This window comes from Protobothrops mucrosquamatus, unplaced genomic scaffold (assembly GCF_001527695.2).
Source record: "Protobothrops mucrosquamatus isolate PMUCROS unplaced genomic scaffold, P.Mucros_1.0 scaffold805, whole genome shotgun sequence".
NCBI lineage: Eukaryota > Metazoa > Chordata > Lepidosauria > Squamata > Viperidae > Protobothrops > Protobothrops mucrosquamatus.
Genome location: NW_015387071.1, coordinates 119949 through 144890, shown reverse-complemented (window position 1 = coordinate 144890; position 24942 = coordinate 119949). Strand labels below are relative to the sequence as shown.

The window sequence follows — 24942 nt, the reverse complement described above, 5'->3', positions numbered from 1 at the left end:
GTTGCTGAAGAGTCGCCTTGAGTGGCAGGAGAGGTTTTTGCAGGATGCCAGGAGGAACGGCCAGGCTCTGCGGATGGACGCTTTGGGCCCTGGTGGTCTGGATGGGGGGACCCCCGGCTTCCGCCCTGCACCATCGGTACCTCTGGAAGAACTGCCTCCCCTGCTACGGGGGGCAGGTGGGCTACGGCGGCGTGGGACGCTTGGACAGCAGGCCAGGTGAGTGAGCTGCTGCCGAAGGTAAGCTGCGGTCCAGAGGGGGGGGCTGTCCGTTTTCTCCCCTCGACTTAAGGAAGAAGAGAATAGCAGAGTTGGGAGGGACTTTAGAGGTCTTCTAGTCCAACTCACTGCTCAAGCAGGAGACCCTAGACCATTTCAATCAATCAATCAATCAATCAGTGGAAGGGACCTTGGAGGTCTTCTAGTCCAGCCCCCTGCTCAAGCAGGAGACCCTAGACCATTTCAATCAATCAATCAATCAATCAATCAATCAATCAATCAATCGGTGGAAGGGACCTTGGAGGTCTTCTAGTCCAGCCCCCTGCTCAAGCAGGAGACCCTAGACCATTTCAATCAATCAATCAGTGGAAGGGACCTTGGAGGTCTTCTAGTCCAGCCCCCTGCTCAAGCAGGAGACCCTAGACCATTTCAATCAATCAATCAATCAATCAATCAATCAATCGGTGGAAGGGACCTTGGAGGTCTTCTAGTCCAGCCCCCTGCTCAAGCAGGAGACCCTAGACCATTTCAATCAATCAATCAATCAATCAATCAATCAATCGGTGGAAGGGACCTTGGAGGTCTTCTAGTCCAACCCCCTGCTCAAGCAGGAGACCTTATTCTATTCCTGTCAAATGGTTGTCCAATCAATTCTTTAAAAAAAACTCCCAATTTGAGGATTGCTTCGGGGGTTTAATTGGAGGCAATTCAGAGATGCTGCCATGTCCTGGAATCCAATCCTTCTGAAGACCTGGAGACGTTCAGCCTCAGTCTTCCTTCCCTGGGGGCCTTCAAACAGAGGCTGGAAGGTCGCCTGGCCCGAGGGGGTTGGACTAGATGCCCTCGCGGGACCCTCCCGGCTCAGTCATTTTGCCACCCGATGTAAAACTCCAAAGCTAGAGACAGGAGAGATGGGTGGGGGGAGGGGGGAAGAAAACCCAAACTCTCTCTGCACCGAACTTCTCCTGCCTGCTAAACCTGGTCTCCCACATCCTCCCTCTTTTTAAACCAGGATCGCCATCCAAGTTTTCTTTTAGAGACAAATGCAGACATTTCCCTGCAGGACACGAAACCCCGCAGCAGCGGGAGAGCCAAGGCTGAGTGGTCCAGGTTCAGTGGACCGGAGACGCTTGGCGAGAGACGGTCGGGCAGGCGGGCAGCCAAGAGGGCAGCCAGCCAGACGTTCAATTCCAGGGCCGAGACGGTGTGGGGCAGCCTGGGGAGCTAATCAAAATAGAAAGGAGGAAACACACACACACACACACACATACACACACATGCAGAAGAGTGTGCTGTCTTAACTAGATGTGGCTGCAGAAACAAAGGGTGGGGAGATGATCAGCTGGAGTGTGTTTTTGTACTCTTTCCTCTTTAAAAAAAATATAACCATCAATTTAAGGATGTTGAGTCCTCTTTCTCCTCCACCAAGATCCTCAATGAGGGATCCTACGGTTTTCGAAGAAAGGAATGGGGCAGGGAGGGGAGAAGGAGGGAAGAAAGGAGGATAAAAGAGGGAGGGAGGGAGGAAAGAAGGAAGGAAGGAAGGGAAAGTAGGAGAAGGAAGAAAGGGAAGGAAGATGGAAAGGAGGGAGGGAGAGAGAAAGAAAGAAAGAAAGAAAAAGAAGGAAGGAAGGAAGTTGAGAGAAGGAAAGTAGAAGGAAGGAAGAAGGGAAGGAAGGAATGGAGGAAGGAAGGAAGGAAGAAGAGGAAAGTAAGAGAAGAAAAGATGGAAGGAAGGAAGGAGGGGAGGAAGGAAGGAAGGAGAAGGAGCAAGGAGAGAGAAACAAGGCCAGGAAGGAGAAGGAGAAAAGGAAGGAAAAAATGAAAAAAGGAAGGAAGGAAGGAAGGAAGGAAGGAAGGAAGAAAAGGAAGGGAGCGAGAGAAATGAATTGAAGGAAGAGGGAAGGGAAGAAAATAAAGGGATGGCTGTCAGTCTTCTTAACAGCAATTACATGTATAGTTTAACACCCCCCTCTCAGATTTCAACACAATTTCCTTCCCCCCCCCCCGTAATCTACCCTGTTTAAGCCCCAAAGCCATGTATCATGTTCATTTCTTTTCAGCACTAATAAACATAGTTATTGTTCTTCCTTTAATCAAGCATGTCAATTTTGCCAACCCTAGTAATTTTGTCATCCTCCCCCTCGTCCGTTTCTCCATCATGCATATCCCAGAGACTTGATTTGGAAGCTGTGCCCTTCTTTTTTCTCTCTCTCTGCCAATTTTCCCTGGTTGCAGAAAGCCAAATTAATAGATTTATACGAGGGTTGCAAAAAAAAATAAAATACAATACAATACAAAAACGGTGCTCGCTTAACTGTAGCGCAAGCCGGACTTCTAAAACCCTGAATATGTTCACATTTTACAATTCAACCTCTCATGTTGAACAGACCAACATGAGCCCAGCGTGACTCAAACCACAGTGTGTCATTTGTTAATGTTTTCTGATTGGGTCTGTTTACCCCTTATGTAGTAGAAACATGTTTGCTATTAATCTTAGCTTTCCTTCTTTTTTTTTAACTCACAAAAATATTTCTATTCTTTGTAGCTAATCTACAGAAGAAGAAAAAAACACACACACGTAAGAGAGTTGACAACATTTTAGAACTTTGGAACTTACCCAAAGGAGTAAAAAAAAAAAAAAAAAACTTGGGAAATTTATTTTATAGACAGTGATCAAAATTAGTCCAGACTGTTTCCAAGTTCATTTTATTTAATAGAAGGCCAAGGAAAAAAAATACAAATAACTTTTGGCTTTCTTGCTTGAAATTGTTGTGTTCCTACATCTGGATGGACATTATCGGTGGAGAGATTTATTACTTTGCAGTAGCAAAAAAAAAAATCAAGAATCTGGTAGCAATTTTTTTTCAACCGAGAAATCAATGAATCAGAATAAGAACTGGAAGGGACCTTGGAGGTCTTCTAGTCCAACCCCCTGCTCAAGCAGGAGACCCTACCATTTCAATCAATCAATCAGTCAATCAATCAATCAATCAATCAATCAATCAGAATAAGAGCTGGAAGGGACCTTGGAGGGAGGAAGGAAGGAAGGAAGGAAGGAAGGAAAGGAAGGAAGGAAGGAAGGAAGGAAGGAAGGAAGGAAGGAAGGAAGGAAGGAAAAGTAGGAGAAGGAAGAAGCGAAGGAAGATGGGAAGGGGGGAGGGAGGGAGGAAGAAAGGAAGGAGAAAGGTTAAGGAAAGAAAGGAAGAAAAAAAGAAACAAAGAAAAAAAGAAAGAATGAGAGAAGGGGAAAGTAGAAGGAAGGAAGAAGGGAAGGAAGAAAAGGAGGAAGGAAGGAAAGAAGGGGAAATTCCCCTTCTAACACCCCCCCCGTTGTTTTGTGAGTTTTGCTTTGACCAGCCACCTGTGTTGACACCCAGAGACAATTGTCTGGGGGGGGGGAGAGACTTGGCCGTCGAAGCTTGTTGTTGCTTCCATCTTGTTTCCCTTCCAGATGTTGACGAGTGCCAAACTCACAACGGGGGCTGCCAGCACAGATGTGTCAACACCCCGGGGAGCTATCACTGCGAGTGCAAGACGAGCTTTCGTCTCCACGCGGACGGCCGGACGTGTCTCCGTAAGTCTGGTGGGCTTTGGAGCATCCCCTGCAATGCATTGTGGGAAAATCCATGGGAAAATCCATCCATGGACGGATGGGGCCTGTCTCTTTTTTAAGGCATTTAAGCAAAGAAGAGAGGGAGGGAGGGAGGGAGGGAGGAAAGGAAGGAAGGAAGGAAGGAGAAAAGAAAAAAAATACAAAATTAAGGTTTCTGGGCAGAGAGGAGATTTAAGCCTCATTATTCAGACTTCTAATCTAGCAACATGTTCACTGCAACACCACAACAGGAAGAAATATGGATTGATTTCTTCTCCCCCCTCCAACTTTTACAGGAATTTTGGCTAAAAACTACAGTCAGAAATCAAGACATTAAACGTCGATCAGCAAGGCAGAATCTAAAAAGAAAAAACCAAACTAGCCCTTTTAAAACATCGGCTTCAGAGTGGAAACTTTGCATCTCTTTTTTCCTCCCGTTTTGGGGATCCCCCTTTTCATCCTCGACTTTTGGGCCCCCCCCGAACGGTGCATAAATCGTGATTTTATTTTCCCCCCTCCCTTCTCGTTCTCTTCAGAGTTTTTCAGCTTCGATTCTCGGGCGTCTGTTTGAGTTTTATCTTTTGCCAAGCGTCTGGTCCTCATTATCTGTCCCAGGCTGGAATTTCCTCAGGGCCAGGGGCAATGCAAACAAAATGTGTACATTTTGGCCGAGGCAGTTTGGAAAAACCGTCGAGGTTCAGACGGGGTGAGCCTAAGTTTGGGTGGGTGGGAAAAATGATCCCCTCGGAAAACTGCAAAATTTCAGGAGGCGGCGAGAAAAAAAAAAAAGAGCAGGAAACGCAGAGTCTAAATTTAAGACGAAAAGCACCAAAATATCTTTGCAAACCTACTGATCTTCACTGCCACCGATGACAACTTAAATTCTTTCTAATTGCTTCGATGCCCGCACGATTTTCATTGATGTAATCTCTCTTTCTTTCTTTCTTTCTCTCTCTTTCTCTCTCTCTCTCTCTTTCTCTCTCTCTTTTTTTCTTTCTTTCTCTTTCTCTTTCTTTCTCTTTCTCTTTCTCTCTCTCTCTCTTTCTCCTTCTCTCTCTCTTCTGTTTTTTCTCTCTCTCTCCCTCTCTGTCTCTCTCTCTCTCTGTCTCTCTCTCTCTCTCTCTCTCTCTCTCTTTTGGACCCTTCAATGGAAGGATAACTAATCAAATTGTGGGAATGCTTCCGTGTTTTGAATAATTCAATATCTTTAAAAAAAAAAAATCCCACATGGTATTCAGGAAAAAAAAACCCTTTCCTAGCTGCAATTTAATACATGGATTTGTACCACGTATAAAACGTATGTTTCTCTATTTGCAGAAGTTGTATTTTATTTTTGCAGGAGGTCAAAAACCCAAAAGGGAATTTTGCTAGCCTGGATTGAATTTATTATAATATTATTCTGCGGTTTATAGTGAGCTGAGCAGAGGCTTTGATGTTCATTCTTAGCTGGGAGTTTAGCAGTGGGGTTTTGTTTTTTGTTTTTTGTCTGTAACGAGGGGGATTTTGGAAGCTTGTGTCACACAAAAACACAAAAGGGGTTGTGTAAAAATGTCTCTGGTTGTGGCTCAGAGAAGGGCAGTAGAAAAGCTTCGGGCTAGAAATGCTTCTATTATGCATGGATCAAATTTGGCTTTAGGCCACATCGAAAGAAAGAAAGAAAGAAAGAAAGAAAGAAAGAAAGAAAGAAAGAAAGAAAGAAAGAAAGAAAGAAAGAAAGAAAGAAAGAAAGAAAGATGAATAAACGAAAGAAAAAGAATGAAAGGAAAAGAAAGAGAGAGAGAGAGAGGGAGAGAGGAAGGAAGGAAGGAAAAAAGAAATGAAGGGAAGGGAAGAAAGGAACGAAGGAAGGAAGGAAGGAAGAAAGGAAGGAAGGAAGATAACTTTAAGGTAGGTGGACCAATTCCCAGAATTCCTGGCTGGGTTAGAGTTGGCTGGGGAATTCTGGGTGTTGAAGCCCACCCAGTTTTGAAAAAAAAACTGCTATAGAGTTTAAATACCATTTTTCTACGGTTAAAATTGTTTTAACATTAGCAATGGATTGAATTGCTCGTTCGATGGTTTTAAGAAATGGATTTTATTTCTCCTGAAACTCACATCTCCCCTTTAGGACAAAGAGAAGCCCCCAGATCATGTGTGTGGCTCCACCAGTTGGACTCCAACCTGGTTGGCGTGTCTGTGGTTGCACCTGTTGGACTTCCACCCGTGTGACCCCTTTCTTTTCTTTCTTCCCCCCCACCCACTAGCTGGCAACCCCTGTGCCATCAACAACGGAGGGTGTGAACACGATTGCGTGCAGCTCAGCTTTTTGCAGCACCGGTGCCAATGCCGGCCCAATTACCAGCTGAAAGAGGACGGAAGACACTGCGTGGGTGAGTCCCCTGAACTCCGGGAGGGCCCCAGAAACCTAAAATAATAATAAAATTAATCAAAGGATATGCCTGTAAATTTACATGGCTGCTCCTTTTGTGAAGCAATCTTTCTTTTAGATTATTAGTCGTTCCTCCCCTGGATACACAGAGGACTAGAGTATTGCACTGAGGACTAGACTGATGAATTAAATATTTAAAGCAAACAAGCTGACGCTCCTTTCTCGCTCGTTCTTGGTGCCCTTCTGACATAGTCTCTAGCTTTGTTCTGACTGGACGACCGTTTGTCTGAAAGGGTGACTATAGGGTTTCCTGCCTGAGCAGGGGGCTGGACTAGAAGACCTCCAAGGTCCCTTCCAGCTCGTTGTTATTATTATTACCACAATTGTCATTGTTATTAATATTATCATAATTATCATTATCATTATTATTATTTTCCCCCCTGGTTTCATTCATTCAGGCGTAGTGCCTGTCAGTTTCCCACAATTAACACGCGACTCCTTCTGTCTCCCAGTGAGGAATCCATGCGCCACCCAGAACGGAGCCTGCATGCACAAATGCCACAACCACAATGGGGTGGCGCGCTGCGAATGCCACCCTGGCTACCGACTGGGGCCGGATCGCAAAACCTGCCAAGGTAAGGAAGCACCTCTGAAGATTTGTCGAAAGGAACCATTCCGATCAATTTTGATTATAATTTAAAATGTCAGCGTTAATAAACGTGCTGTGACAGCCGTTGGTTTCTTCATCTAGAACTTAACAAGATTGTCTCTGTGCTTTTTACACGATAAATGTTTGGGTCTTTAGTAGATTATTTTGTATTAATAGAATAGAGCTGGAAGGGACCCTGGAGGTCTTCTAGTCCATCCCCCTGCTCAAGCAGGAGGACCTACACCATCTCAGACAAGTGACTGTCCAATCTCTTATTAAAAATCTCCAGTGATGGAGGGCCCACGATTTCTGGTGGCAAGCCGTTCCACTGGTTGATTGTCCTCACTTAATTCCTTAATTCCAGGTTGCTTCTCTCCTTGATCAGTTAAGTTAAGATTATTATCGTTTGACCGCGATCTGAACACCAATAGATTAAATATAATCCAACAGCTCCCTTTTTACGCGCGTCTTCATTACAATATTGATAAACATTCAGGCATCCTCAAACGGCAGATCATTTTCTCGTGGCGCTCCTTTTAACCCAGATATAGACGAATGCGTGACGGGGATGGCGATGTGTGCGCACCAATGTCTGAACACTCACGGCTCCTACAAATGTTTGTGCAGCCTTGGCTACGAACTCGGAGTGGAAGGCAAGCAGTGTTACCGTGAGTTTTACATATATATATATAAAGAATATATATATATAAAGAATTCATCCACAGAGATTGCAAAAAGATCAATAATCGGGAACAATGCGAGCGAACGCTTCAATTAGATTGCAAAAATTAAATTAAAAGAGAAACTCTCCCGTGAGAAGGGATAATAATAATAATAATAATAACTAATAATAATAATAATAATAATAATAATAATAATAATAATAATAACTAATAATAATAATAATAATAACAATAATAGTAATAATAATAAAGTTGGAAGGGACCTTGGAGGTCTTCTAGTCCAACCCCCTGCTCAATCAGGAGACCCTGGAACATTTCAATCAATCAGCCTAGAGTTGGAAGGGACCTTGGAGGTCTTCTAGTCCAGCCCCTTGCTCATCAGGCCAATATAAATCGAATCTCCCCATTTTAGAGGAAGGTCACTTAGATGAATTAGCCACTTTCCAAACCTGGACAGGACGGGGAAATTTGCCAAAATTTGGACTGGGTTCGGGAGGGGTCTGCAAGGGACTTTGCGATCACAAGTTTTGTTTAGATTTATTTTCCACCCTCTTAATTTCCTCCCAGGGATAGAGATGGAAATCGTGAACAGCTGCGAAACCCACAACGGGGGCTGTTCCCACTTGTGCCATCACACCAGCGCCGGCCCGGCCTGCGGCTGCAACTTCGGATACAACCTGGATGAAGACCAAAAGACTTGCGTCGGTGAACAATCGTCGCTCCATTTTGTCGCCGAGAAAAAAGCCGGGTTTTAGGATAGAAGAGGAACGTCTGGGTGGAGCGAAAGAAATCGCTTTCACTTTTGCACAACTTTGTGCAAGGGCGATTTTGCCACACTTGGGCTACTTCCCAAATTCTGCCTTGGCGTTCGTTTGCAAACTATTTTTTTTGTTAGTAATAGTTGTGGGTTTTGTTTTTTTTCCGGGCGACGTTATTCGGAGTGTCCTTTTTCAGCCGACTTGGGAGGGGGGGGGAATCCAAAGGAGGGGGGTAAATTCAGCCACACAACGTCGCTTGTGATGTGCGTTAAGTGTCACGCCAACACAACCTGAAGGTCCCTCTCTTTCCAGATACCGATGAATGCAGCGCGGGCTCACACTGCTGCCAACAAGGGTGTTACAATTATCCCGGCGGATACGAGTGTGTTTGTTATGCAGGCTATCAGCTCAACCCCGCAGGCTGCAGTTGCGACGGTAGGTTGAGCGGAAGGGATCTCGGAGGTCATCTAGTCTGACCCCCCACACCCACCTTATCCCGGACAGGAATCTGCTTGCAAGTTGACTCCGGTTTTATTTTATTTTATTTTTCCCCTCCAGACCTGGACGAGTGTTCGGCCAATAACGGCGGCTGCGAACACTTTTGTCGGAATCTGGCGGGCTCCTTTCTCTGCAGCTGCCGGATCGGGTTCAAGCTCGGCGAAGATCGTAGAAGCTGCCTCTGTGAGTGTGGCCTCTGTGGGACGGGAGGACTTGAACTCGGCTCTGAGTCCCCCCCCGGAAGAGCGAAATAAATTTCGCCATCTGATGCTGACCGAGGGACTTTTTAGAGGGCTGTTTTGAGGGCTGGTTTGGTGCATTTGCTCTGCTCATGTTTCCAGTCCTCTCTGTTCCCACCTCCGCAGCCCTGGAGGAGCCCACGGAGGCCGTGGATGGACGGCGACCGGTGATCCGTCCCCTCCCCCACGTGGCTCTTTTCCAGGAGGAGCTCAGCCGGCTTTTTGAGGAAGACTACGAGGATGAAGAGGGAGAGGGGGCCGAGGCCAGAGGGGAACACACCGTCTCGGAGACATTCAGTAGGTGCCGAGATGAACTGCAAAAAGCCTGGCTGTCTTTTTCCTTCCTTCCTTCCTTCCTTCCTTCCTTCCTTCCTTCCTTCCTTCCTTCCTNCCCTCTCCTTCCTTCCTTCCTTCCTTCCTTCCTTCCTTCCTCCCTCCCTCCCTCCCTCTCCTTCCTTCTTTCCTTCCCTCTCTCCTTCCTTCCTTCCTTCCTTCCCTTCTCCCCTTCCCTCCCTTCCTTTCTTCCTCTCTCCCTCCCTCTCCTTCCTTCCTTCCTTCCTTCCTTCCTTGAAAAAAAAGCACTTTCCGGCTTGCAACATCCCCTGTAATGTTTCCTCTTTTTCTTTTCCTCTCTCCCTGCTCCTCGCAGTCTGCCTGGACGACACCTTCGGCCCCGACTGCAGCCTCTCGTGCGAAAGATGCCAGAACGGCGGCCGGTGCAACCAGCACCGGACCGGCTGCATCTGTGCCGATGGATGGAGGGGTCTGCTGTGCAACGAAAGTGAGTCCCCAGGGCGACAGACAAGGGCCCCGGAAGCAGCAGTGCGGGGTGGGAAAGAAGCAGGCCGGCTGGGGAATTCTGGGAGTTGAAGTCCGTCCGTCGGCCCAAATGAGAAGCTGAGATTGGGTCTCGGTGCTTGGCAGGGGATTATGGGAGTCACCACCAGTCTCCCTTTTCACAGCCTGCCCCAACGGGACCTTTGGGAAGAACTGCAGCTCCACCTGCCCCTGTCAAAATGGAGGCAGCTGCCATCCGGTGACGGGCGCCTGCCGCTGCCCCCCCGAAGCCAGTGGGGACCTCTGCGAAGATGGTAAGACGGCAACATTCCCCCCCCCCATCCAGATGTGCTCAGGACGTCTTTCCCGGCTGACCCCCCCAAAACCTGGATTCTGGATAACCTCCCCCCCCCCTCTCCAACCTTAAGATTCCTCCGAATAGATCCTGGGAATGCCCCACTGAATTCCGGGCAGCCCTCCAGTTAACGGCCATCAAGGAGCCTTGCTGACCCTTGGGGCAATAGGGCTAAAATGGGCACAGGTAGTCCCCGACTTATAACCACAACAGAGCCCAAAGTTCCTGTCGCTAAGCGAGAGGTGTTGAATTGTGCGTCTGTTTGTCTCTCCTTCACAACTTCCCTCCCTTGGCTGGCTTTGTCTCTTTCAGTCTGTCCGAGGGGATTTTTTGGGAAAAACTGCGGGAAAAAATGCCACTGCGCCAACCGGGGACGATGCCACCGGGTTTTCGGCACCTGTCTCTGCGATCCGGGACGCTACGGCCGCTTTTGCCACCTAGGTCAGTGCCCCAGGGGTGGCAGCTGCTCCCCAGAGAGAGAGAGAGAGAGAGAGAGAGAGAGAGAGAGAGAGAGAGAGAGAGAGAGAGAGAGACACCCCCCCAGGAGACCCCCTTGATCCCCCGTCCTTCCCCTCTTTTCAGCTTGCCCAAAGTGGGCATACGGGACCGGCTGTTCGGGGGAGTGCCGCTGCGTGCAAGCCAACACACAGCACTGCGACAAGCGAGACGGCGCTTGTGTGTGCAAGCCTGGGTATCGCGGGGACAGGTGCCAAGCGAGTAAGTTGGGGTCGGGAGGGGATGGGCGAGAGGGCTCCAATCGGCTGACCCGGTTCCCGGCTGGATCGGAGCCGGATGGATGAAGAGCTGGGGGCTGCGTTCACACAACGGGCCAAGCTCGGTTCGATGTATCCTGGGTTTGCTTTCGTTGTGTGGTGTGTTGGGCCCGGTTCAGAACCTGTTGGGCGATTGCCTTCCATGGTCTGGTGGGGTAAGGGTGTAGGGAGATTTGAACCCAAGACCTTCTGATTTATATTTGGATGTAGAAGGGGAAAACCTGGTGTCTTCCAATGTTTCGGGACCAACTCCCATCTCTCTCCTTCCTTCCTTCCTTCCTTCCTTCCTTCCTTCCTTCCTTCCTTCCTTCCTTCCTTCTCTTTCTTTCTTTCTTTCTTTCTTTCTTTCTTTCTTTCTTTCTTTCCTTCCTTCCTTCCTTCCTTCCTTCCTTCCTTCCTTCCTTCCTTCCCTTTTTCACTTTTCCTCCCACCCTCTCTCCTGCTTTCTCCTTCCTTCCTTCCTTCTTTCCTTTCCATTTTTCCTTCCCCTCTCTATCCTTTTCCCTTCCTTCCTTCCTTCCTTCCTTCCTTCCTTCCTTCCTTCTTTCCCTCCTTCCTTCCTTCCTTCCTGCCTTCCTTCTTTACTTTTCCTCCCACCCTCTCTCCTGCTTTTTCCTTCCTTCCTTCCTTCCTTCCTTCCTTCCTTCCTTCCTTTCCTTCATTCTTTTCACTTTTCCTCCCACCCTCTCTCCTTTTTCTTTCCTTCCTTTCATTTTTCCTCCCCCTCTATGCTGCTTTTCCACTCCTTCCTTCCTTCCTTCCTCTTTCATTTTTCACCTCCCTCTCTCTCTATCCTGCTTTCTCCTTCCTTCCTTCCATCAGTGGTTCTCTGTGCTTGAGTTGGACACACAACAGACAGCTTGCCCACCCAGATGTTCTCCTGAGTGGTTCCCCCTTAACCCCGAGGTGTGACACGGAGTTTCTGTTCCGCAGTGTGTGACCCAGGCCGTTTCGGGCCAGGCTGCAGGCACAAGTGTGGGTGTCCCTCTGGCGTGGCCTGTGACCCCGTGGGCGGAGAATGTCCCCAGCAGTGTCCAGAGGGCTACTATGGAGAGAAGTGCCAGCAAGGTAAGTCTGGCCTTGGTGAATCTTCTGGGGAAGAGCCAGAATATTGGGGGGAAAAGTAGGATTTATTCTGCCAGCTCAGAACCCGGAAGAGGGGGGGGGAGTTGTGTATTTGCCAAAATTTGTGGTTCGCAATGGGATGCTGCTCGTTAGCTAATTAAAGCAGACAAAGAACGGCTTAGTGAACGGATAAATTGGATTTTTTTGGGCACTGATCAGGAGGGCAACGTTGGAGCCCAGCAAGAATTTGATCCAGCACATCACAAAAAGAGATTTTTTAAAAATAAATCTTTTTCCCCCCCTCCTCTTTAGAGTGCCCTGAAGGGAAATTTGGAGTGAATTGTCTTCACTCCTGCTCTTGTAATGGTTCTCCTTGCAGTCGGTCCACTGGGGAATGCCGTTGCGTAACTGGGAAAACTGGGAAGTCTTGTGAACAAGGTAAATTAACTCTACTCTACTCTACTCTACTCTACTCTACTCTACGTCTATTCTAATTATTATTCTATTCTATTCTCTTCTATTCTAGTCTAGTCTAGTCTAGTCTAGTCTAGTCTCGTCTACCCTACCCTACCCTACCCTACCCTACTCTACCCTACTCTACCCTACTCTAGTCTAGGTTTCAGTCCACGTTGTGTTTCTCCTCCTTCTACAGGATGTCCTGAAGGCCACTGGGGAGATGGCTGCCAACAACTTTGTCCAGAATGCCAGAATAAGGGCCGTTGTGACCCCATCACTGGTGCCTGCTTGTGTCCCTCTGGATACACAGGGAACCGTTGTGAAGAGGGTAATCTGCTTCTGTTGCTTTTAGAGCCGTCTCCGGTGGCTTTCCTCTGACCACCTCCTGGAGGCCTTGGGTTCTTAGGAGAACGCAGCCCCTTCTTCACGGTGGCTTCCATTCTTTGTCTCCGTAAGGTCTCCAAATTTGGGGATGGGCTTTTGCTTTTTTTATGGGGTCCCTGTCTGTTACCCCTAGTTTGGTGAATTACCTACCAGTGGCAGGAAATTTGGGAGCACCTCCAAGAATAAATGGCCAAACTACATGTTACACCCAATTGTTTATGGAGAGGGGAGGGAAGGAGAGGGGAGAAGGAGGGAAAGGGAAAGGAAAGAAGGAAAGGGAAGGGAAGGGAAGGGAAGGGAAGGAAGGAAGGAAGGAAGGAAGGAAGGAAGGAAGGAAGGAAGGAAGGATAAGAATAAATGGCCAAACTACATGTTACACTCAACTGTTTATGGAGAGGGGAGAAGGAGGGAAAGGGAAAGGAAGGAAGGGAAGGGAAGGGAAGGGAAGGGAAGGAAGGAAGGAAGGGAAGGAAGGAAGGAAGGAAGGAAAGGGAAGGGAAGGGTGTGAAAGGGAGGGAGGGAGGATGTAGAAACATATGAATGACCTGATCTTTTCAACAAATAATTCCACTTTCTTTTTTCTCCCGTTTCCCCTTTCAGTCTGTCCACCGGGCTGGTTTGGGCAAGGATGCCAACTCCAGTGTAACTGTGACAACGAAGGCGATTGCGATCCCCAAACAGGGAAGTGTAGCTGTGCCCCTGGATGGACCGGCTATCGCTGCCAAAGAGGTGAAAACAAAACAACAAAAAGTTGGCGATGATCCTGCCAACCTTGAGGATTATTTGAGACCCTCTTTTTTCTCTTTCCCAAAGGCTTTCCAGGCCACGGAGGTCACAAGAAAAATCCCCGTTGTAGACATTGTAGAAACATAACTTTAAGCAACCTGAAATGCAATAAAGACGCTTAAAATGGTATTTCTACAGTGTCCTACAATTGTTTCCAACAACACAACCATCTAAGCCCTCTTTGTGTAATTGCAATAATCCAATAAATACGAATATAAACAGCTAGATAGAGATACAGATATTCAAGAAACCTTAGATTATGTCTTATTATAGAGTTTCCTATTATGGGGATTATATTATATCTCTACCCAAATCTGTCTCTGTAAGAAGACCTAATTTAAGTGTCTTTCACTTTTGCTTTCCTTCCTTTCCTATCTCTCACCTGTGTTCCTGCTCTTACTTTCACTTTCCCTCCCCTCCCTTCTTTCCTATCTCTCCCCTTTGCTCCTGTTCTTACTTTCACTTTCACTTTCCCTCCTTTTCCTTCACCTTTGCTCCTGCTCTTACTTTCACTTTTCCTCCCCTTCCTTGGTTCCTATCTCTCCCCTTTGCTCCTGTTCTTACTTTCACTTTCACTTTCCCTCCTTTTTCTTCACCTTTGCTCCTGCTCTTACTTTCACTTTTCCTCCCCTCCCTTCTTTCCTATCTCCCACCTTTTGTTCCTGCTCTTACTTTCACTTTCACTTTCCCTCCTTTTCTCTCTCACCTTTGCTCCTGCTCTTACTTTCACTTTTCCTCCCTTCCCTTCTTTCCTATCTCCCACCTTTTGTTCCTGCTCTTACTTTCACTTTCACGTTTCCTCCCCTCCCTTCTTTCCTCTCTCTCACCTTTTGTTCCCGCTCTTACTTTCGCTTTCACTTTTCCCTCCCTCCCTTCGTTTTTTTTTTAAATTCTTCCTGCCTTGGGTCTTTTCCAGCCTGCGAGCCAGGACACTGGGGTCCGGACTGCACCCACCCCTGCAACTGCTCCGGGGCGGAGGGAAGCTGCAACCCGGTGACCGGGCAGTGCCTTTGCGAAGCCGGCTACGTCGGCCTGCGTTGCGATCAGAGTGAGTCCCCTTCTTCGCGGGGACTCGCACCCCGAGGTCCCTTGGCTGTCTTTGGGTCTGTGCAAGGAGGGCGCCCTTCAGCTGGGTGTGTGTGTGTGAGTTTCGACAGCGCGCACGGCTGTGGTTTGATAACGGCGGGTTTTGAAAAGTTGAGGCTTCCTCTTCCCAGCCCGAAGGTCCTTCTACCAGCAGAATTTGGCGCTTGGATCTTTTTTCTAAAAAATAATCCTTCCTTCCTTTCTCTGTTTTAATTTCACCCTTCTTTCCTGCTCGCTTTTTCCACATTCACTTCCTTCCTTCCTCCATTTTCTCTTTCCCGTCCTTTCTTCCTTTTCTCCCTGCCTCCCGTCCTTTTTCACGCTTTCATGCTTTCTCCCTCTTTTTCTTTCACTTTTCTTTCCTTCCTTCCTTCCTTCCCTCCTTCCTTTTCTCTTTACCTCTCACCTTTGTTCCTGCTTACTTTCCCTTTCACCCTTCCCTCCCTTTTCTCTCTCCCTTTTTCCTGCTTTCTTTCACATTCCTTTCTTTTTCCTCTCTCACCTTGGTTCCTGCTCTTACTTTCCCTCTTCCTTCCCTTCCTTTCTCTCACCTTTGTTCCCATCCTTACTTTCACTTTCACTCCCTTATTTTCTACCTCTCACCTTCCTTCCTGCTTTTCCTTCCACTTTCTCCTTCCCTCCCATCTTTCCCTCCCCATCCCACCTGTTTCTCCTGCTCTCCCTTGCGCTTTCACTTTTGTTTCCTTCCCCATTTTTTCCCCCTCTTTTTCCTCCCAAGAGTGCCCCGAAGGCTGGTTCGGTCCCCATTGCCAGGGGAGATGCCAGTGCCACCACCGAGGAGCCTGCGACCACGTCAGCGGCACCTGCACTTGCGCCCCGGGCTGGAGAGGAACATTTTGCGAGCGGGGTAAGTCTGCGGGGTAAGTCTGCGCCCTGCTGGGAGGCACCGAAGTGGGCTCAGCGCCTGGCTGAATGCGCCCCCATTGAGCCATCCTGCGGTCTTTGGGAGGGAGAAAAATGGTGATGGACTTTGCGAATGGCCTCGGGAGACAGAAGGCAGAGCCACAGACTAGGCCACCGTCAGATAAGAGGCAGCTGAGCCCAGAGAAGGAAAAGGGGCATGGGACTACCTCGCAAGACTGGCAGCGGTTTCACTCTTCACCCCCTCCCGCTATCTGAATCCAGTGCACAACTTTTTCCCCCCGGTGATGCCACTTCTCCTGGCACTAAGAATTCCCGATTCTCTCTTCTCAGCTTGTCCCGATGGCTTTTACGGGCTGGACTGCCGGCATGGATGCCGCTGCCTCAACGGAGCCCGTTGTGATGCTGTGACGGGCCATTGCCGCTGCGCCGCGGGCTGGATCGGACCACACTGCCAACAGAGTGCGTCTCCGGGCATAAAAATGGGATCTCCCCCTTAGTTGCCTGGATCCGAAGGCGCATTCACTGGGGTCCCTCTCTCTCTCTCTCTCTGTGTCTGTCTGAAGGTTGCCCGGCTCTCCGCTACGGCGAGAACTGCAGCCAGGAGTGCCGCTGCGCCCACGGAGCCTCCTGCCACCCCGTCACGGGGCGATGCCTCTGCGCACCAGGGTGGGTTGGTGCCACGTGCCAGCAAGGTATTTTGTGAGGGGTCCTTGCAGACGTTGCATGACCCAGCTAGGTAACATCATCAGTGCTGGGAGGGAGGGGGGTCTTCAAAGGAAAAACAACGAAGTCCAGCGGCCTCTCGAAAAAGCACCTTTGGGACAGTCTGTTTCTCCCATTTTCTCCTTTTTCTGCCTTCGCAGGCTGTCCGCCGGGATTTTACGGGTCCGGCTGCCAGCAGGAATGCCTCTGCCAAAACGGCGGAATCTGCGATCCGGTTTCTGGCCGCTGCGTCTGTCCGGAAGGCTGGATGGGGCTGGCTTGTGAGCTGGGTAAGGAAAAGGCATCTGGGTTTTTAATTTCGCCCCCCCCCAACTCAGTTAACGACGGTCTCGCTTAGTGACGGAAATTTGGCACGGTCGTAAGACGAGGACCGCCCGTATCGGAGGTGTCTCCTTTCTTTAGAGTGTGTCGAAGGAAAACATGGGCTGGGCTGCCGAGGGAGTTGCGACTGTGTAAATGGAGGCCGGTGTGACGGGAAGAGTGGGCGTTGCCTTTGCCGTGATGGCTGGACCGGTGAAAAGTGCCAGGAAGGTAATCCGTAAGGGCATTGGCTTTTTTTCCTTGGTGGCCGGCGGGAGATAGGTCACTACAGGTAATCCTCAACTTACAAACATTCGTTTAGCGTCCATCTAAAGTTACAACGGCCCTGGACCTAGATGGGCGTGTGTGTGCAACTCCTTGGAATATATTGCAAACCGGTTGGTCATAGTGGAATTACTAAGGGTCCCTAGAGGTCATCCAGTCCAGCCCCCCCCCATCTGCAGGGCATCTTGAATAAAAGCCCTAATATGTACCAGTAGTACATACAATGAGTAGAATTCTTGAGCAGTTCCTCTTCTTTCTCCCAGCCTGCCCCGAAGGGACGTACGGGAAAGGCTGCCGGGATACGTGCGAGTGTGAACATGGGGTCTTGTGCGATCCTGTCACGGGGGCTTGTGAATGCCCACCCGGATGGCGCGGATCCCGTTGCGAGAAAGGTGACAGCTGCCAAGAGGATTGTTCCTGTCTGAATAACCCTTTTGGGGATGGGGGTGGAGGGAGGGAGGGAGGGAGTGTGGGGGGGAGGAACTCTGCACATGCTCTGCGCCCCGGTGCGGTGTTTTGTGTTTCTATTGGAGGGGCGATTTTCACTTAAAAAAAGAAAAAAAAGCTTCTGGGTCCTTTCACTTTGAATCTCGAATTCTGGGTTGGCCAATCGCAGGATTATAGAGAACTGGAATGGGAAGGGACCCCCCTAAGGGTCATCTAGCCCACCCCTCTGCAAAGGAGTGAAAGCATCCATGTGTGGGAATGGTTCCTTCTTGGATGGATGAATGAATGAATGAATGAATGAATGAATCCTTCCTTCCTTCCTTCCTTCCTTCCTTCCTTCCTTCCTTCCTTCCTTCCTTCCTTAATGAATGAATGAATGAATGAATGAATGAAAACAAATACAGAATAACAGAGTTGGAGGGGACCTTGGAGGTCTTCTAGTCCAGCCCCCCTGCTCAAGGCAGGAGACCCTAGGCCTAGACCAGGGGTCTCCAACCTTGACCATTCTAAGACTTCTGGACTTCAGCTCCCACGCTGGCTGAGGAATTCTGGGAGTTGAAGTCCACAAGTCGTAAAGTTGGCCAAAGTCGGAGACCCCTGCCCTCGACCATGAATGAACGAACATGGGTGGGACCGGATGGGACTACAGCTCCCAGCAGTCATGGGGAGCGGTGAACACCCCTCAAATTAACCCCCCCCCACCAAGAACCAATGAGAAATATCGCCTAGCTTGGCTGTTACTTCCTATTTGCAATCTCCTGGCTGCCAAAATCCAAATTTTTCCTTGTTTTCTTGACTCTCTCCCCACCCCCACCCCCGCAGCCTGCCTGCCCGGTTCGTTTGGGAAGGGCTGCACCACGAAGTGTGACTGTCCCTCGGGCTCTCCTTGCAACCACATCACCGGCCGCTGCCGCTGCCCGCCGGGATTCACGGGCCACGGATGCGAGAAGCGTAAGTCCGGAGGCTGAAAAACTCCGATTCTGCATTTGAAAAATGACAAATTAGCCCATTTTTTGATTCTGGCAAGCCCTGATGGCTTGGAAGAGAAATCAAGTCTGGGAGTTGATCCAAGAGGATTCAATTAATAATAAAAAATTATCATAAAAATGAGCTAAAAACTAAGTTCAGATTGGCAGCTGACTTCCTGCCTGGCAGCTGAGTGGGGGGAAAAAACAGCCAGGAAAATATTTAGAATTTAGAATCGCAGAGTTGGAAGGGACCTTGTAAGGTCATCTAGTCCAACCCGCCACTCAAGCAGGAGATTCTACATTCATCGTATTGATAATGATTTGGATTGGAATGGAATGGAATGGAATAGATTGTAGAATAGAATAGAATAGAATAGAATAGAATAGAAAATAGAATAGAAAATAGAATAGAATAGAAAATAGAATAGAAAATAGAATAGAATAGGATTGTAGAATAGAATAGAAATGTAGAATAGAATAGAAAATTCTATTCTATTCTATTCTATTCTATTCTATTCTATTCTATTCTATGCATTATTATTATTTCTATTCTATTTCTATTCTATTCTTATTTATTTCTATTCCTATGCTGTTCTATTCTAACCGGACCCTCTTCCCTCCCACAGCCTGCACCCCTGGCACCTTTGGACCCGAGTGCACCCACGTTTGCCGGTGCGCGGGTGCGAATCACGACTGCCACCCGGTGACTGGGAGGTGCCTCTGTGCCCCGGGGTACCACGGCAGCGGCTGCAAGCAGAGTGAGTTCACACGAGCGAGCGTGACAAATGGGGGGGAAAAATTGGGGCGCAACGGAAGGGAAGCCGGCTAACGGCTCGTTTTCGTAACTCGGCTTGCTGTCCTTTCAGAGTGCCCATCGGGACGCTACGGGCCGAATTGCGAGAGGGTGTGTCAGTGTAAGAACGGCGCTCAGTGTGCGCCCACCACAGGGGCCTGCCGGTGTCCGGCTGGCTATATCGGAGCCGACTGCAACATAGGTAAGCTGGCTGTCTACTTCCAGGGTGGCCGCGGTTCGCTTAATGACAGCCAGGATATAATACGATCATAACCCCCGCCTCAATTTCGGTCGTAAGCTGAGCCCCCCCCCCGTATTGCGCGATTTAATTTCTTCCGTTTTCGTATTTTGTGGCTTTTTTAAAAAAGGGGATGCTGCGACCGTTAAGTGTGAAAAATGGGTCATAAGTCACTTTTTCAGTGCCATTTTAACCTTGATTACTAAACGGTTATAAGTCAAGGACAACCCATGTTTTATTTGTTTATTGTTATTGTTATTGTTTATTTTACTTTATTTTATATTTTACTTTATATTTTATTTTACTTTATATTTTATTTTACTTTATATTTTATTTTACTTTATATTTTATTTTATTTTATTTATTTATTTTATCTTATCTTATTTTATATTTTATTTTATATTTTTTATTTTATATTTTATTATTTTATTTTATTATATTTTATTTTATATTTTATTTTATTTTTATTTTATTTTATCTTGTTTTATATTTTATTTTATTTTATATTTTATTTTATTATTTTATTTTATTAGATTTTATTTTAGATTTTATTTTATTTTTATTTTATTTATTTTATCTTGTTTTATATTTTATTTTATTTTAGATTTTTTATTTTATTTTATTTTATTAGATTTTATTTTATATTTTATTTTATTTTTATTTTATTTATTTTACCTTGTTTTATATTTTATTTTATTTTAGATTTTATTTTAGATTTTATTTTTATTTTATTTATTTTATCTTGTTTTATATTTTATTTTATTTTAGATTTTATTTTATTATTTTATTTTATTAGATTTTATTTTATATTTTATTTTTATTTTATTTTATTTTACCTTATTTTATATTTTATTTTATTTTAGATTTTATTTTATTTTATATTTTTTATTTTATTTTATTTATTTTATTATTTTATTTTAGATTTTATTTAATTTTAATTTTATTACTTTATTTATTTTATTTTGTTATTTTGTTGCATTTCTACAATGCATTGCCCTAAAAAGTCCAGTCTGTCTGCTTTGGACCTGCTCCTATCCGCAGAAGCAGGCAACCCTCCCTATGATGGGGATCTCAGGAGATCGAAAATCCTCCGTGGCGTTTGACAAGGCCAATTAAGAGCCATTATGCCCTCCTCCCCCCCCCCAGCTTGTCCAAGGGGACGCTACGGGCCCGACTGTGTCCTTCCGTGTCCGTGTGGCGAAAACGTCCCTTGCCACCCTGTGTCCGGTTCCTGCTTTTGTCCGCCTGGCAAGTCCGGTCCCAGATGCGAAAACGGTGAGTCGCGTCCAACGGGGTCCCTCCCGAAAAATGCTCGGGTTTTCGTTTTACTCGGAAGCGCGAGAATGCATCCCATAATATGTGCCCTGATTTGGGGGAAGGGGCTTTCCAGCTTGGGATGTCAATAGGGTCTGAGGTTCTTGCGTGGTTTGGCCCACCTCACAGGGCTGTGGCTGTGATTTTGAAAGAAACGTTACAGAAAAACAGAAATTAAATTAAAAAATTTAATTGATTAGAATGTATTAAAATTTTTAAAATTAAATTAAAAAAAAATAAATACATTAAATCACTTGAGGCCGGTCCGTTCGAGCTGGGCCTGCTTTCAACGGGCCATCCTGGGATGTGGGTTAGACTAGAAGACCTCACGGGTCCCTTCCAAATGAAGGATTTTGGTGCATTAGGCATTAAACGGAGCCACTTCTTAGATGTTTTTGAGAATTTGCGTCTTGTCGGGAGCCGCGTCCGACCCACAGTTTGGGGGGGTGGGGTTCAGCCTGATTCCGGTTTACTTCTCCAACAGGCTGCCCCGCCAATCGTTACGGGTTCAAATGCAGCCAGATCTGCGCTTGTCAAAATGGGGCCATCTGCCTCCCAGAAGACGGATCCTGCCTCTGCGGGCTCGGCTGGACCGGAGCCTGGTGCGAAAAAGGTATTTTTGCTGCCTCTTAAGACGACTAGGACGAATCCTGGTTTATGTCTGTACGGAGTCCTGTCTCCTGGAGTTCCGCTGGACAATTCAATTCCTTTTTTTGCTCTGCCAAATTCTAAAACCCGAGCTTTGTAAAAAAAAAATATTATCATTTCAAATTCCACTTCCTTGCTGTGTTTGTAGGCTAGAAAAACCTAACCATAGAATCCTCCAGCTTATTTAAACCAGCATTCCCCAATGTTGGCCAATTTAAGACGGGTGGACTTCAACTCCCAGAATTCCACCAGAGTTTCAAAGCACGGGGGAAAGTCTGTGAAATAAAGCGTCAAATATGTAATATAAACAGGAATTCTCTCTCTCTCTCTCTACAGGGTGCCCTCCAGGGAAATATGGGGCCAACTGTCAGCTGAACTGCACTTGCCAAAGCGATGGGATTTGTGATCCGGTCACGGGAATCTGCCAGTGCGAGAAAGGCCGTTATGGGAACCGATGCGAGCACAGTAAGTCTGCAACCCTGGGGTCCACGAGGGTCTTTTTTTCATGAACTTAATGCCTCTTTCCTTTGATTTCCTATTCTATTCTATTCTATTCTATTCTATTCTATTCCTATTTTCTATTCTATTCTATTCTATTCTATTCTCTATCTTCTGTTCTATTCTATTCTATTCTATTCTATTCTATTCTATTCTATTCTATTCTATTCTATATTCTATTCTATTCTATTCCATTCCATCATTTATTTCTATTCTATTCTATTCTATTCTATTCTATTCTATTCTATTCTATATTCTATTCCTATTTTCTATTCTATTCTGCATTATTCTATTCTATTCTCTATCTTCTATTCTATTCTATTCTCTATCTTCTGTTCTATTTTATTCTGCATTATTCCATTCCATTCTATTCTATTATTCTATTCTATTCTATTCTATTCTATTCTATTCTATTCTATTCTATTCTATTCTATTCTATTCTATATTCTATATTCTATATTCTATATTCTATATTCTATATTCTATATTCTATATTCTATATTCTATTCTATATTCTATTCTATTCTATTCCATTCCATTCCATCATTTATTTCTATTCTATTCCATTCCATTCCATTCCATTCCATTCCATCCTTCGAGATTGGTAAAATGAGGACCCAGATTGTTGGGGGGCAAGATTGCTGGCTCTGTAAACCACTTAGAGAGGGCTGTGAAGCACTGCAAAGTGGCCTATAAGTCTAAGACGGGCTCTTGCTATTCTCATCCTTCAGCCTGTCCATCGGGATTCCACGGGATCGGATGCCAAGATCAATGCAGCTGCCAAAACGGAGCCTCGTGCGATCCGGGATCCGGGGAATGTCTTTGCCCTCCGGGGTTTCACGGCCGCTACTGTGAAAAAGGTCCGTAGCCTTCTTATATAATAAATATATCTAAGAGAATATATAAAAAGAGACTTTTTAAAGAGGAGCAGCAAGAATTAAAACTGTCCAGGAAAGTGGCACTGTCTTCTCGGTTACAGGCTGCGACGCAGGGAGATACGGGGAAAAATGCCAACGGGTGTGTGATTGCGAAGGCGAAGCCCCGTGCGAGCCCTCCACCGGCCGTTGTCTGTGCCCTCCAGGGAAAACGGGAGCCAAGTGTGACACTGGTGAGTGTGCAAATGGGTCCCTTTGACTTAGCAAGAGGCTGCAGGAGGGGAAAAGTAAATCAATGCAGATTTCCGAAGCAAATTTTCCCGTGGATTTGCCAAGAAGCCGATGGGCCGCTCCGCTCAGCACGCAAAAGGCGTGGGATAAAATGGGAAGATCTGTGACTTATCGTGTTATTTTACGTCCCTTGTGATGCTGTTGACGTTTTACGCGCTCTTAAAACCCTCTTGTGTTAGAAATATTGTTTTGTTTGCCGTCCACTCAAAGCCTTCAGGAAATTTTGCAAAAGAAAGAAGGAACACACAAAAAGAAAGAGAGAGAGATAGATAGATAGATAGATGATTGATAGATAGATAGATAGATAGATAGATAGATAGATAGAGAGAGAGAGAGAGAGAGAGAGAGAGAGAGAGAGAGAGAGAGAGAGAGACGCACACATGCACAGAGTCCGCAGGGAAATGCCAGGAAAAATGTCTAAAAGCAGAAGTGGTTCGGGGCAGACTAAATGCCCTCTAAAGGACCCTTTCAGAGATCTAGCCATCTGGATTAGGGAACTGAGAGCAGTCAGTTCTGCAAGACACGGATCTAGATCAGAAGTTGAGAAAATGAGCCGCTCCATTTAATCCTTCGCTCCGATGCCCTTTTGCTAATCCAGGTTGCCAGCTTGGAAAATTTGGTCCGGATTGTTCCGAGACTTGTCAGTGTTCCGCGGCTAATGCCTTTTGCGACGCCCAGAACGGACGTTGTGTGTGTCTTCACGGATACATAGGAACGACGTGTCGAGAAGGTAATGTCGGACTGACGGGCGAGGTCTTGCAAGCAGCAGAAAGACAAAATTAAAATCCTTTTTGTTTTCCTGAGAAGCTAGCTTTCTCGGTGCAGGGAGCCCATATGGAATAAAGCCCTTCCCGGGGTATTAAATGCAGAATTGGCCACTTAGGATCTCTCAAGGTCCTATTTCTTACGCACTGGATGGTTGCATTAAGCTGACTCTGTTTCAAATTGCTTTAGTTGATAATGTTTACTTCTCTTCTGTCGTGTTTTCACCCGACGCTAAATAAACCAAGAATTGCTTTAGGGCGTTTTACACATTTCGATCAAAAAGACGCTCGTTTGGCTTGCACAAAGTAACACAGAAAATTGCACACCATCCTGCTTTACTGCAGAAAGTTTTTTTTTTCCTCTAACTTTCTGCTTACTTCGGCATTTCCTGGTGGTCTCCCATCCCTTCAAGCACCTTTACTGCTGCAAAAATCAGTCAGGCCAGTTACATGGTATTTATCCTAGAGGAAATTTAATATTTTTCTTCCTTTCAAAGGAGGCCCACCTCAGCTGATAGAGAACTCAAGGCAAGAAGACGGACACAGTGAGTGGCTTCCACTTCTTCATATAAAAAAACAGCAATTTAATTAATCAGAAAGATGGAAGAAAGATAGATGAGTTTATAGATGAGGGGGGGAGGGTAAATAAAACAGATGTTTTGGACCAATTGAATTGCTTTAAAAAAGGTAAGTGGTGTAGCTAGCAAATTGATTTAGTAGGTAGAAATAAAATTGACTTAGTAAGTAGAAATTAATTTTTAGCCTGCATTTCAATTTTCTCTCTCTTTCTTACACACAGAAATGTACTTTTAATGTACTTTTAAATCCCTTTTACGTATCGTTTCAAAATCCAGATCCAGAAGATTTTTAATGGTTCAGGAGGCTCATAAAACAAAAGGATGGGATTTTTTTTCTCTCCTTGAGAAGCTAGCTTTCTACGTGCAGGGAACACTTCCAAATCAAAACGTAGGAAATGTCCAGTGGAACGAATCCTGGCTTATGGATCATCTGGGCCGATGCCTAATTGTTATATTTCTCCTTCCAGGTTTGGCTCCAGAGAAGGTTACAAAGACGCTGTAAAATTCAGAGTTTAACCGACATTTTGCTAAGGTTTGTGGTGCGGAAGAAAAACCAACTTGAACTTCGCGTGTTCTCTTAAGATATGTGCAAGATTTCGGTGCAATTGAGATTAATTCGAAATTAATTCAAATTGCCTGGAAGTTGC

The 24942-nt window shown here is 46.2% G+C and overlaps 1 protein-coding gene across 1 annotated transcript; it reads left to right on the top strand.

Annotated features, from left to right (window-relative positions):
* The first annotated feature begins 44 nt into the window (after positions 1–44).
* MEGF6 (multiple EGF like domains 6) lies at positions 45–24797 on the top strand. Its single transcript, XM_015818861.1, has 33 exons — positions 45–216; positions 3671–3793; positions 6055–6180; positions 6692–6814; positions 7374–7496; positions 8079–8216; positions 8582–8704; positions 8828–8950; positions 9133–9303; positions 9656–9787; positions 9969–10097; positions 10451–10579; positions 10721–10855; positions 11845–11979; positions 12289–12414; positions 12629–12760; positions 13417–13545; positions 14519–14650; positions 15428–15556; positions 15904–16032; positions 16137–16265; positions 16437–16565; positions 16699–16827; positions 17145–17273; positions 18151–18279; positions 18923–19054; positions 19163–19291; positions 20474–20602; positions 21126–21254; positions 21626–21754; positions 22519–22647; positions 22767–22895; positions 24763–24797. Exons 1-33 carry the CDS (start codon positions 45–47, stop codon positions 24795–24797), a joined length of 4245 nt encoding a protein of 1414 aa, XP_015674347.1.
* The last annotated feature ends 145 nt before the right edge of the window (positions 24798–24942 follow it).

Coding starts and splice junctions, on each gene's coding strand:
- MEGF6 (XM_015818861.1), top strand. CDS start 45: ATGCCAGGAGGAACGGCCAGGCTCTGCGGATGGACGCTTTGGGCCCTG. Junction 16,266..16,436: donor TGGTGCCACGTGCCAGCAAG/GTATTTTGTGAG, acceptor CTGCCTTCGCAG/GCTGTCCGCCGGGATTTTAC. Junction 19,292..20,473: donor CGGAGCCGACTGCAACATAG/GTAAGCTGGCTG, acceptor CCCCCCCCCCAG/CTTGTCCAAGGGGACGCTAC.